This window comes from Paramormyrops kingsleyae, chromosome 7, assembly GCF_048594095.1.
Source record: "Paramormyrops kingsleyae isolate MSU_618 chromosome 7, PKINGS_0.4, whole genome shotgun sequence".
NCBI classification, from domain to species: domain Eukaryota; kingdom Metazoa; phylum Chordata; class Actinopteri; order Osteoglossiformes; family Mormyridae; genus Paramormyrops; species Paramormyrops kingsleyae.
The window spans coordinates 14,236,555-14,250,552 of NC_132803.1; the positions used below are offsets into that span (position 1 = coordinate 14,236,555).

Below are 13,998 nucleotides of genomic sequence, written 5' to 3' on the forward strand. Positions count from 1 at the left end.
GCATGGCTGGTTCCATTTTTGATCGTCGTGGTGCAGCCACAAAACAATTAACACACCAGAAATGACTTGGGTTTCACTGGGACCATTCACCATCCCATATTTCACACCATCTGTTCATTTGTAAAGGCATTGCCACTGCCCAGTTTGTTTGCTGTTCAGGACAACCTTGTTGCAAATGAAGTCTCTTAAGTTAGGAGGGCCCTGTGTGATCTTAATAAATTGCTAAATGTGTTTTAATCACTCAGGTCACTGCAAAGGATGGGTTAAATAACAGCCAGTGATTAAGGGAATATATCTCACTTGTAGCAAGGGGAGTTTTCATTGTGAGATTATAATGTCTTCATACATTGACTGTGTGAATAAGCAATCAATGTGGTCTCCAATAGCCAATTAAACTGTGGTCAATACATAACTTCTGCAAAAGGGGGTCTATACATTTAAACTTTTATCAATGAACTGAAACTATTTATTCCACCATTTGTGCTGCTGCATTATTTATTTTAACATACAACTTTCAATGCACTATGTATGTACATCACGTGCATTGTGTAAACCCCTGTGTCCAGGCCCCCTGTGTCCAGACCTTCATTGAAGCAGTTTTGTTTTATTTTCTTGAGCTTCAAATATTAGGAAACACTCCATTTGTCACTTGTTTGCATGTTGCATCATGATCTTGGCAAAGTTATTTTGTGCAACTGTAGGCTTACAGGAGTATATGGAAGGTATGACAGTAAAGCCCACTTGGCTTGGCTTGCCTGGACTTGAAACTGAAACCACTAACTCATCCAAACCATGCAGAAAGTGCAAGTTATGCTGCTTTTTAATGAAATCCACTGTCCCTTAATTCATGAAATCTATATATACTGTGTGTGTGTGTATATATATATATAAAGAGAGAGAGAGAGAGAGGGGGGGGGGGTGTAGTATAATACATGATGCAAAAAAGACGAAAAAACACTGTGACACTGGTGCCCTTGAGGGCTCTAGTGCTTCCGTCCGTTGAAAACCACGTACAGTGAATATCTAATGAGCACTGCAGTGTGCTCACAAAATCGCCGGGTCCTTAGACAGGAGTACTGCAGTACAAACTAGCGACTTGGTGACTGCGCTTCTGTGAATCACGGAATAGGAAATAGATTTCACGTAAATTAAGACAATGTCGCTTTAATGGGCGTGCAGGCGACACCTTTTTAAATATTACAAACTGCCCACGCTGTCCCAGACGGTATTCTTACAGAGGAGAGCAAGAAGCAAATGCTAAGAATCACAATAGCGAAAAATAACAACGGCAATATTAACAATGCCGCATTAGCGTACTGTGTTCGGTTATCTGTGCGACTTTACACGTTTTTTGGAAGTCGTGGGTAATAAATACATCAATCAGGAAGTGTTGCCCATCCGTGCAAATCAACAGGAGTACATCTTTGCCTATATCCTTGACTGAATGTTAACATGTAATGTGTTATCATTACACATCTCTGATCAGTCATGAAGCGAAACTAGAATTATTGTATGTTACTTAGATCCAGGACAACCCCAACTGCAATCTTCCTGATCGGTTTGTCTTTTTTTACGCATTGCAAGCTTATACTTGCTTTAATACGCGCCGACCACCTCGGTTTGGGTCACAGCTTATCGTACATCTTTCGTACGTCGTCAGTCGGATTGTTGTGGCTCTAATCTGCTGCGACGTCTTCTCCACCAGTTCAACTGGTGTGTTACGCACAAGGGAAGCAACATCACGGAAGTTTGCACTAGTGAAATATGTAGTTTAAAATGCATTAGGACCGCGGGGACGCCCTCCGGATTTCACTAAAGGGGAGCAATACCTACTGCAGGCGGTACATAACCGATGTTAAGACCGGGTGTCTCTCTGCTCCTGGGCACCTGAACTAGTCACCAGCCGAACAAGGGCATCCCGTCTGTTGTCATTTTCTATGCTAAAATTATTATTTGGATTACCGAGAGATGGGAGCCCTTTTTTCGGCGCCAGACGACCACTTCCAAGATTTATCAGAGAAGACGGGATGTAAGTGTGATATGACAACGATCATAAACGCCGGGCTTTGTGTGCATTTCTTATGAAGTCCGAAAACTTCTTTTGTGTGTGTGTGTGTACGTGTACCGTAAATGCACACTATAGAGATGAGACATCAGCATTCAGGTGCAGTGCTCCTGGTCACTGTGTGTGTCACCCTGAATATATAAGATCATCTTTAGAATAAAGGAGAGCTTTATATATTTATATATTTCTTCATTGGCTTTAGATCTGTCCACAAAAAGGAAGAGAAATTAGACTTGTTTTATGTAAACACTTTATTTTAAAGTATAACCCAAAGGAAACATGACTCTTTTCGGGATTATGTGCACGAAGATGATCGGTGATTTTTTTTTTAAAGATTTATATGCAAACTGTCCTTGTCGACCGACTGAACATGTATCTCGTAACAAAACATGTGTCTCTGTCTATTTGTGGGGTTCCGTTTGTGCCAAAAATATGTCAATAGCGCACCGTCCACGTCGACTGAACATGTAACCAAACATTTGTCTGTGTCTATTCAGGGGCGTAAATTATAGGTGGGATGGGGGGGGGGGGGTTGTAAGCCCTCCAGTATTCAAAACCAGCCAATACAACCCCTTGGATCCCCTTAAATTGGTGGAAACCTCAACCCCCCCCCCCCCCCCCCCCAATGGTCAACCAAAAGTTATGCCCTTGTGTCTATTCAACTTTGAACTGTACTTCAGCTTTAACAAATGTATTTTGACAAGGAGGTTGCCTATGTCGACTGCTCACCTGGCAAAACATTTGTCTGTGTCATTTCAACTTTACACTGTCCTGTCGTTTTGCACGATCAGGACCACATCTATAACGACACATCGCCTGCTAATTAAGATGCGAGAAGTATAACTTAAAGCTGAACTGATGGACAAATGTTTTGTCAGGTGCGCAATCTCATTGTCAAAATCGTATTTTCGCGGCTTATGTTCAGTTAAAAGTTGAATAGACACAGACAAATGTTTTGTTACGTTCAGTTGACATGAACAGTGCGTATATCGACATATTTTTGGCGCAAATAGGAACCCCATAAAAATTTGGTGTCATTTATCTGAAAGGGTATGTTTGGCAAGAGCCTGACTATCACGACAGTAAAATATTTTAGGAAGTGAGGAAGAGAACTGCCGAATTGCGCAGTTTGAAGTTCAGCTGGTCTGTCCAAGGTTTTGTAATGAATAATTCAATGTCTGGCTGTATAGAAGATCGAGGTACAGGACCGACCATGAAAAATAAATGAAGTGCTTCCGTGCCGTACCAAGGTGATTGCTTCACTGGCAGGTGTATAAGTAATTGATAGTTTGTGCTTTTGAAGACATATTGATGTCTCAGGCGCTCCAAAAGAAATTTAGCGCAAGTTACACGTTCTGTTTCTTCTAGGCTTCCCGAAATCGAGGGTAATATACAGTTTCACTTCACTACTCTCTGCTTTAGCGGAGCTCAGGGGGTATTTCTACTCGTTGCGCCATGCCGAATTGGAGAATGTTCTGCAGCCAGTTTAGACTGCTGTTAGAAAGATGATTTTCTGTCATGGTGTAACTATAAAGAGTTCCTTGCAGTCTCAAATGTTTAACCAGGATTTAGGCAGAGGCATGGTTTGCTGCCCATGGGTGTGCACTTAATAACTACTCTTTAGAAAGACATGTGGATACAAGTGTGTTTGTGTGTGCGTGTGGTCCAGGTATACATTACATTGTGGGGACCAAATGTCCCCACAGTGTAATAATAATCTGTTATTTTGATGTCAATTTAAAAAAAATATGTGACGGCAATCAAAAAACAAAAATTTTTTAAAAAGGATATTTTTGGTTAAGATTAGGGCTGGGTAGGGGTTAAGATTGTCATGTTGGGATTAGAGTTTTCCCTAAAGAAATGAATGGAGAATCCCCACAAAGGTAAAATTACAAACTTGTGTGTGTGTGCACACGCGTGTGTTTGGGTCGGTGCTGGACATTTCAGGGATCAGTCACTCTGGGCTCTCTAGCTCTCTCTGGAGCTCATGGTACTTGTGACTAATGTATACCCTTCTTGCACGGCCAAAAGGCAGTTATACTACGTAGCTGTTGAGGTTTAAAGTGAGCCACAGTGAATAATTTAAAGCTTTGCCTTACAGCCACCCAGGGAAGACTACAATAAAATCATTTGGGGGGAAAAAAGTACAGATGTACCTTGTCAAACAGACTGCTGTCTTGCAAGTCTCCTGTAGTTTATTACACTTTCTTCATGTTTATAAATATTTTTGTGGGGGGAATTATGGCCATGACATTAGTACATGGGAGTTCTATTTCTGATAATGAAGTTGTGAGTGCAGATTTGGTTTTGGCCTGTTTTACATTGCAGCAGAATATTCAAATCCATTTTTGCATGACTCATCAGTACCCACGAAACACCTGAGTCAGAATCACTCTAAATAGACAGCAGTATAGTACAGCAGTATATGTCATCTGTTAGCTTGTTAGTTTAAGTTAATCCATCTATTCAGCTCATTTGTATAGTACCTTTAACAAGGAGCTTTGTCGCAATTCCCTGGGCCTGTGGTCCCTGGGGAGTAAAAGCCTGAGGTGACAGAGGAGGGGAGAAACGCCCTCAGAGAGAGGAGGGCCCAGAATGAAGGGGGAGGCCCGGGTTTCACTGGCCGGCATGGGGACGTGCGAGTTTACATAATTTAGTGTGAGATAAATTCAGGCAGATGGCAGGACAGCAAAGCAGGCAGGCAGATAGACAGGTAGGGGGCTCAGGCAGACGGCAAGCAGGCGGGGGGGCACAGGCGGCCGGCGGGCAGGCAGACCTGTGGGCAGGCAGGGGGCTCCATCTATCCGGACCTCCGAGTGCTTCACCCCCGGAAGGGGGAGGGAGAAAGAGTGCATTAGCAAGTTCAGAACAGAAAGGCGACAATGCGAGACTGCAGGGTCCAGCAGGACTATGTATGGTATCATGACTCGGGGGAGAGGCGGGTGAGTAATGGCAGCTGGGGAAAGCTCAGCTGAAATAAATCTGCTTTCTGGGCAGTGACCTTCCAGTGCGGAATGGATTTTGTGAGCGTGAGATGTTCTCATGGGGAGTTTTGTAACATGCATCCATCTTCTGTTTCGCTCATCTACTGAGCCTGGGGCCTCTCTGAGAAACTAAAGAAATCAGAAAACTTTATGAATCCCGAAGGAAAGGGTATACACACACACACACATACACACACACACACAGAAACAAAATACAAGACTTTTGGCATTTTTAGTTTTCGGTTGCAGTTTTTGATTGCAAAACAAATGTCCCCACAAGGAAAAAACTTACAAGTTTTCATCACATTGTAATGATTACAAAACATACACGCACACAGACACACACACACACACACACACAGAGACACACGCACACACACACACACACATACACGCACACAGACACACACAGAGACACATGCACATTAAGGCCAGTGATGCCACTTTAACTTAACACATATTTTTGGACTGGTGGAGGCAATCAGTGTACCAAGACAAAGCCACATTAACACAGAGAGAGCAGGAGGCCCAACACAGAGAGTGGGGGTGAAGATGAGACCCAGACACCTGGAGGTTGAGACCACAGTGCATCCTTGTGACACACAAATATCAGTTTTGGTTTAAAGGAGCTGTCACAATTTTTCACACCTGTTCTTGTCTAACTGGGTCCTTGGCTCCACTTTACTGTGCATTTTTTTTTTTTTTTTTTTTTTTACATAAAAGTCTCTACTTTCATTAAACTTTGCTCTGAAGTCAATCTGACAGATTTATTTCCCACAATCCACCACGGCTGACAACAATTTGATATGCAAGTCATGTTTCGGTAAATGACAATGTCATGACATGTTTATGCATCATAAATATTTACACATTTGCTGACATCTGAAATCTGCAAACATGGACGTCATGCCGTGATTCATGTTACACGGTGTCCGCAGCGAGATGACGGATCACCACGGGACTAGAGACCGCTGATGTTTCCAGGCCGGTGCTGCTTCTGGGCAGCGGGCTACCCTCCCAACCCAGCACCTCAGTACTTTGTCCTGCTTGTTTCCCCAGTTTCCCCGGAGCAGATCCAAATCCTGCACAAGAGGTTCAAGCAGTTGAGCAACGACGAGGACTCGTTACGGTAATCCTGATGGCTCCGGGGCGAGGGGGAGGAGTCTATAACTGGCTGGTCTGGCCCAGAAACCCTCTGCATCCTGTCTCCAGGATTATCATGGGCAAGGAGCTTAAGTTGGCTGAGCAGGATTGGGCTGAGGCTTGGGGGCCAGTTCAATGGGTATAAAGGCTGAGTTATAACTTCTGTGCAGAATCTGTGCAGTCAGCAGCCGTGCACATAATCACCAGGGCTTCAGATGATGGGGGAAACGCCAGCTTTCCAGTACTGTACAGATGTTCATTTATGCCCACAGTTTGTTAAGCAGATTAGTAGTATGCCGAGAATATTAATGAGGCATTTTATGACGCCCAAAAGTTAGTAACAAGTATAAATTATGCATTTCCTTATGTTTAATAAACGTGTTAGACTTTAAACTGCAGAAAGTACCACCACACCACAGACGTCTTTTTGCCTTGTTTATCCACAAGATCTCCTCTTATAAAAGGTGTCTTGGCTGCTGAGCTGTTTCCGACGTGATTTCGTCCAGCCCTCTAAAGAGGCACTTCAGTGTGTTCACACTGAAGTATACCAAACCATTGTATACCAAAACAGTATCATGTGATGTGCCCCACTATGGTGTATATCGCACTGAAGTATACCAAACCATTGTATACCAAAACAGTATCATGTGATGTGCCCCACTATGGTGTATATCGCACTGAAGTATACCAAACCATTGTATACCAAAACAGTATTACGTGGTGTGCCCCACTACGGTGTATATCGCAGTAAAATATACCGAACCATAGTACACCAAACCAGCATTATGTGGTGTGCCTTGCTAACCAAATTTAATAAACATAAATATACGCTGAGTTTATACAGATTACTATCTTTCGGGTGTCACAAAATACATCGCATTACTATTTCAGCTGTACTGCTAATCTGCTTATCAAATTGTGGGTGTAAATAAACATTCATATAGTACGGAAAAGCTGGCATCTGGTCAAATATTTCGCTCGTCAGCTGAAGCCCTGGTGATTATTGCACATGCGTGATATAATATCAATATGATATCACCCAGCCCTACTCTATATCCAAAATACCATAGCTATCATCTGTTGCTCCTGCTCTAACATGATGGGATGCCTTCCAGTAATAGGATCCAAATCCGATGATGGCCCTGCGTGTCCAATCTTGCCTCTCAGAGTAAACATTTGCCTGTGTCTGACTTGTAGGAGAGATGACTTTAACAACATCACGGACCTGGCCTGTAACCCAATACGGACCCAAATCATCGAAGCCTTCTTCGACAAAAGGTAAGACACAGGACTGCGAAAAACAATGTTGGGGGTTTTCTGACTGACTGATACTGACTGACTGACACTGACTGACTGATACAGACTGACTGTCATTGACTGACTGACTGACTGACACTGACTGACTGGCAGGTGAAGGTAAGCATTGTAGCTCTCATGAGTGGGACCCCCGACATGGGGGTTGGCTGTGGTGGCCCTCCTAAAGACAACCTTCATGTCTCACGCCTCCTAGTTTCCATTCCAGACACCCTGTCTGCATGGATTTGTGTGTTTGTGGCTCCTGTATGACTGAAGATATACAGCTCTTGAAAAAATTAAGAGACCACTTTTTATTTTTTGAAAATCTGCATTGATTAATCCTGGTTTAATCATGGTACACAGCAAGGCAGGCTTGCTTCCAGGTTCAGTTTCTAAGACAGCAGTACACAAGAATAAGGTGGAGCAGGAGACACTGGCAATAACCACCAACCAGAAGCAACTTTCTAATGGCAGAGATGACCATCAACTTATCCGGCAGTGCCCCACAAAAGGACCTTCAAAAGGAATGGGTAACATGAAGAGTAGGTGTGAAGTGCACTGCTTGGACAGTTCATAACAGGCTCCTAGAAGCAGGACTGAAGACCCATAGAGCAGGGAAGAAGCCCTTCATCAATGAGAAGCAGGGAAGAACCAGGCTGCAGCTTGAAAAAAAATGTATATTTTACACAGAAGCAAACCCATAAACTGAGAAATGAGTGAAACTGAAACTTTTGCTCTGGTCTCTTAATTTTTGTGTGTTCTGTAAGTCCGTGGGTGTGAGAATCCATATGTGTGTCCTACTGTCCTGCCAAGGACTGGTGTCCCATCCAGGATACAAACTGAGACAGGCTTTGGGTCTCCTGAATGATCGCATGCTTTCAGAAGACGAATGAAGGGGAAACACTTTTAGCAAGACACATAAATGTAGTATAGTATCAATTCCTCAAAAAGGCTGCAGTATAGATGGATATTTTTAGCTAAGCTGGGCTTTAACCGCAAACCTCAACCTGGAAACACTGGGGAAAAGCGGTGGGAGTATTATGGATGACTTTGGGTTTGTTTGAACGGCGATAACAACAGTGACCCCCCCCCCCCCCCACAGGAACTACCGGCAGAACGCCGTGGGCTCGGTGGAGGAGATCAGCTTCGAGCAGTTCGTCATCGTCATGTCTCATTTCCTACCTGTGCCGCTGCACAACATGACAGAAGAGCAGAGGGAACGCATGAGGAGAGAGAAACTCCGCTGTGAGCATGAGTGCTGACATCACCACCATGAACGTCCTGGGTGCTGTGCCCAGAAGATTTAGCCCCTTGTCTCCGCATCTGTATATATGCCTGCAGCTCTTTTTTGCATTTCACGCATTACCTTTTAAATGGAGCAGTATGGACAGTTATAGGGAGAGTTATAAAAGCACAGTAATTTGTGATTACGAAGGAAGGGGGGTTATGGGAAGTGGAGTTCCAAATGGGCAGCCATTTTGCCCTGCTCTGCCTTGTCATCAAAGCCCAATATGTATTTTAACTGACATTTCAATAACATATGGCTGCGGACTCTCAACACTTCTCTCAGGTCCACCGCTCTCAGGCCCCTCCCGGTTGGGTTGACACATGTACTTCATCAATTTCACGAGTTTTCAAAGTGTAATTTATCTGTTTAAGGTGTTTGAAAAAAATGTCCCGTGTATATATTTCTGCATGATCTATGTTTCGTAATTGTCAATGTATTTAAAATTTTATTTTTTGTTTTTTTTTGTTTAAAGGTTTACTGGTCATGCGTGAAAATTTACTCAATGAAAGCAATAGCATTTTAATTCATATTAGCAGTTAGATCTAGATATTTGTCAATCACTTTTAAAATTTGAAGCATTCTGGATATTAATTTGATTATTACATTCTCAATGGGGCTTGAGAGTGGTGGGCCTGAGAGCGGCAGGTCCTGATAGTAGCAAGGCCTGAGAGCAACGAGGCCTGAGAGCAACGAGGCCTGAGAGCAATGGGCCTAAGAGTGGCGGGTCCTTAGAGCGGTGGGCCTGAGAGTGGCGGGTCTGAGAGCGATGGGCCTAAGAGTGGCGGGTACTGAGAGCGGCGGGTCTGAGAGTGGGAGGCCTGACAGAAGCAAGCCTGAGATTGGTGGACCCTGAGAGAGGCGGGCATGAGAGCGGCGTCTGCAGCCAGACATTACACACATGTTTTGTGGATGTTTTCTGGGATTATGATTCACAGAATGTAAACATCGATTGCTGCTTTGTGGCGACGTGTCTGGACCCGTGGGTTTCAATTGTCTTCACAGCTTCGGTTAACATTACACATGGAAGAGCCAATCAAATCACTCGTTCTGTGCTTGTGAAACAAACCCAGTTTAATTCTCTTATACCAGCATACTTCCATGCTTGAAAGTTAACTTTCATTTTCACCATAACTGGCGGCAGACACTGTCATTGCCTGTGTAACTTAAACCTTCTCCAGTGTACTATCCAGGATACATAAGGGAAGAATGAAAACACCGTATTAAATCTGATGAACTTAAAAAAAAATGGACGGAATCATTCAAAGTGGGTTGACTTTTTTATTTTCCTCCCCAGTCCTGTTTAACATGCATGACACGGATAATGACGGGACCATCACACTAGAGGAATACAAGCATGTAAGTCACATGACTCCTGGGTGCTCGTTGTTACACGCCTGCCTCCGCTCAGGGTTTCTGACCGTTTCTGATTCTCCTGACTCCATAGGTGGTGGAGGAGCTCCTGTCTCGCAGCGGCGCCATAGGAAAGGAGACGGCCAAGGGGATCGCTGATGCAGCCATGCTGGAAGTGGCCAGCATCACAGTGGGCCGCATGGTACCTTTGCAACTATACGATTGGCTGGTTACATCGCCCAGTACTAATTCTGTTCTGGGTTCAGTCCTTACTGTGATAAAGGCTCACTCTCCTTCTCATGGCTCTAGAGTGACCTCTAGTGCTGAGGTTACAAATAGCACATTCCTGCAAGTATGTTAACATGCTTGAAGAAGTCCACAGCACATTTAGTGATAAGAACCGAGTACATGACACGACATTAACCAAGCCATGACTTTTAAGATGAAGGCTAGAATTTGCCCATCTAGATGGGGGTGGGGTTTCAATGCACTTTTAAAATAGTTATCAAATCATTTAACAGTGTATTGCATACTCTGTTAAATCTAAATTGAGACATTTTTATTTCCTCTTAGCCTTCATTAGAGTGCATAAAAAGCATATATAAGATTATTGTTCACAGAATAAAATTTTAAGCATATAACCAGATGAACCAGAAGAACCAAAATGATGTTTTTAAATTAAGATACAGTCAATAGGTCCAGTAATATGGACATGGGAGTAATCCAATAATGCAGCTTAAATCCAAGGCCACAATGCATTGCTGGTAGTCACTTAAATCACACGCATAACAGCCCAAAACACCACGGCAAGAAACCAGCATGAATCACTGTATCTCTGTGTTGTGGATGTGAGTGGAGACTCCTTACCTTGAAGTGACACCCTTGGCTTATTCCCCTTTCAGAACCCTGACGACTTCTATGAAGGCATCACCTTTGACCACTTTCTAAAGGTTTGCCATTTTCCATTTCATGCCACGACGAGCAAATTTGCATTGATAAGAAGTATATGTTTGGTGTGAGAGGCTGGCTGGTTCGTGGCCCCCCCGCCACGCACACGTGCCCTAACTCCCCATGCCTCAACTTTCCAGATTCTGAAAGACATTGAGATTGAAACAAAGATGCACATTCGCTTCCAGAACAATGCCTGTGCGCTGTGCTAATGAGCTCATCTCCTCACTGGCTGCAGATCCAGCTCCAGCAACTCACATGGCCTCTCCCAGGATTTGCAAACGAGCAAGTAGATTTTTACCAAGCAAAAAAAAAAACAAAGAAAAAAACATCAGTGATGTTTTCTTTTTTCTTTCTCCCGAATAATTCTAGAATGTACCTTTTTGATCATGTTACTCAATTTCATACCCATATATTCACACATCTATGCAGATCTAGATTTGACCAAATATACTTAGTGAATACGGATGCAACTGTATAAACACTGTAGTCTACGTGATGCCTAGAGGTTCTCAAAAAAGTAAATAATACAGAAATATGCAATAATATGCATGTAATGTAATTGTTGGTGCCTGTTCCCATTGCCCTAAAATTAGATGCACGCATACTATGCAGTATTCTACTATGTGCAATAAGACGGATCTCATCACCAGCGTACAACTACAGTATCTGTCACACTCTAAATGGCATGAGAACTATATGAGTAAACACTCTTGGGTTTGCATAAATATTGTCATAAACATATCCCCATGTAAAGCCTACATATTTGCATGGAAATACTTGCACACATCAATAATTAATACTAGAAGGGGAAAGATATAGGCCTATTAGCCATAACATTAAAACCACCACTGACCCACTGAGGCATGGGCTCCACAAGACCTCTGAAGGTGTCCTGTGGTATCTGGCACCAAGATGTTAGCAGTAGATCCTTTAAGTCCTATAAGTTGTGAGGTGGGACCTCCATGGTTTGGACTTGTTTCTCCAGAACATCCCTCTAATGCTGCAATCAGACTCAATTTGGAGGCCAAGTCAACCACTTGAACCTTTTTTCATGCTCCTCAATCCATTCCTAAACAATTCTTGCAGTGTGGCAGGGTGGAATATCCTGCTAAAAGAGGCCATTGAGGAATACTGTTGCCATGAAGCGGTGTACCTGGTTAGGTAGGTGCTACGTGTCAAAGTAACACCCCCATGAATGCCTAGACCCAAGGTTTCCTAGCAGAACATTGGCCAGAGGATCACACTGCCCCTGCCAGCTTGCTTTCTTCCCAAAGTGCATCATGGTGCCATCTCTTCCCCAGGTAATCAACACACACACACCTGGCCGCCCACATGATGTAACAGAAAATGTGACTCATCAGACCAGGCCACCTTCTCCCATTGCTCCTTGGTCTAGTTCAGACGCTCACGTGCCCATTTAGGTGGTTTCAGAGGTAGACAGGGATCAGAATGAGCACCCTGACTGGTCTGCCCCAGACTCAGCAAGCTGCAATGCACTGTGTGTTCTGACACCTTTCTATCATAGCCAGCATTAACTTTTTCAGCAATTAGACCTACAGTAGCTCTCCTGTGGGATCGGACAAGGCACACCAATGAGTTTTGGGTGCCTATGACCCCATTGCCAGTTCACCCTTTGGCCTTCCTTGGCCTTCCTACTGACCACTGCATACCAGGAACACCCCACCAGACCTACCGCTCTGGAGATGCTCTGACCCAGTCTTCCAGCCAGCACAATTTGGCCCTTGTCAGAGCCGCTTAGATCGGTACACTTCCCCTATTTTCCCTGCTTCCAACACATAAACTTCAAGAACTGACTGTCCCCTTGCCTAAATAACATAAATAACCTCTGTCAGGTGCCATTTTAGAGAGATAATCAGTGTTAATCATTTCACCTGTCAGTGGTTTTAATGTTATGATTGACCGGTGTATATTCCAAGAATATTTTCAAGAATAAAGAAATTGTGGTTCTCTCCATGCATGTTTCACGTCAAGGTTCCATCACACGTGACAGCAAGCCTGTGGAGCAGTGTTCATGGCTGTGACCTATGAACACGGCCATTCTCCGCTCTTTAGATTACGTTCTAAGAGTAATCAGTCATGTTAAATGTGAGCTTCAGCTAAATAACAAAAATCAATACCATCACACAACTTTCGGTGCCAGTCAGCCTGTCAGAGGTTACAGATACAGTGTTAAACAATATACTGAGATTTTTTTTGTCGTTTATAGACCTGCATTGAAGTCACCTCCTTCCAAATCAACCATAGGGACTGTTATTTAAAAATCTCTGTGTTTTGCTGAGAACAGTAATCTGAAGCCTTCCCAAAATGTTGCCTGTATGGTATGACTGAATGCAAAAACGCCTTCATACTGGTTTAGTGTGGAACTGCAGTTCTGCATGCACAGAGTAGCACCTGTTTCATCTGGGTGTCGCGTTTTATTTTCTTCTCCTCTTTCATTTGTTAGTACTGCCCTCTAGTGGTTTCATGTGTATGACAGACATTCTCTGGAACATGTACAAAGAGCAGAAATATCTTTTTAAACTTTCTCTTAGATAAAGAGCTGTTAGGTCCTCTTATTTTGGAATAAATTACAACTGTGCCTTCCATAATAGCTTATTTTTATCGACAAGTGTTTGCATGTGAATGAACACAATATATTTGTCGAATAAAATATTTAAAACCTATTGTCACTAATTTTTCTTTTTTTCCCTTAGTTTTCCTCCAGTATTTCTCAGAAATTCCACATTCACAAGGAAAATTTATAGTGCTTTTATTTTGGAAGCCTTGCATGGTTACAGAATTCTGCATGGAACATCAAACACTTCATACAGAGGTGGCTTTGGGCTTAATGAAGAGGGAAGGACAGGCAAATGGTCTGGAATCTGCCAGCAGGCTCATACATGCACAAATGCCACAACAAG

At 43.3% G+C, this 13,998-nt stretch overlaps 1 protein-coding gene across 1 annotated transcript; it reads left to right on the forward strand.

Moving 5' to 3' along the window:
• The first annotated feature begins 1,676 nt into the window (after window positions 1-1,676).
• Window positions 1,677-13,761, forward strand: tescb (tescalcin b). Its single transcript, XM_023823262.2, has 8 exons — window positions 1,677-2,029; window positions 6,109-6,178; window positions 7,390-7,470; window positions 8,591-8,733; window positions 10,071-10,132; window positions 10,221-10,328; window positions 11,029-11,076; window positions 11,215-13,761. Exons 1-8 carry the CDS (start codon window positions 1,969-1,971, stop codon window positions 11,284-11,286), a joined length of 645 nt encoding a protein of 214 aa, XP_023679030.1. The 5' UTR covers window positions 1,677-1,968; the 3' UTR covers window positions 11,287-13,761.
• Window positions 13,762-13,998: the final 237 nt, after the last annotated feature.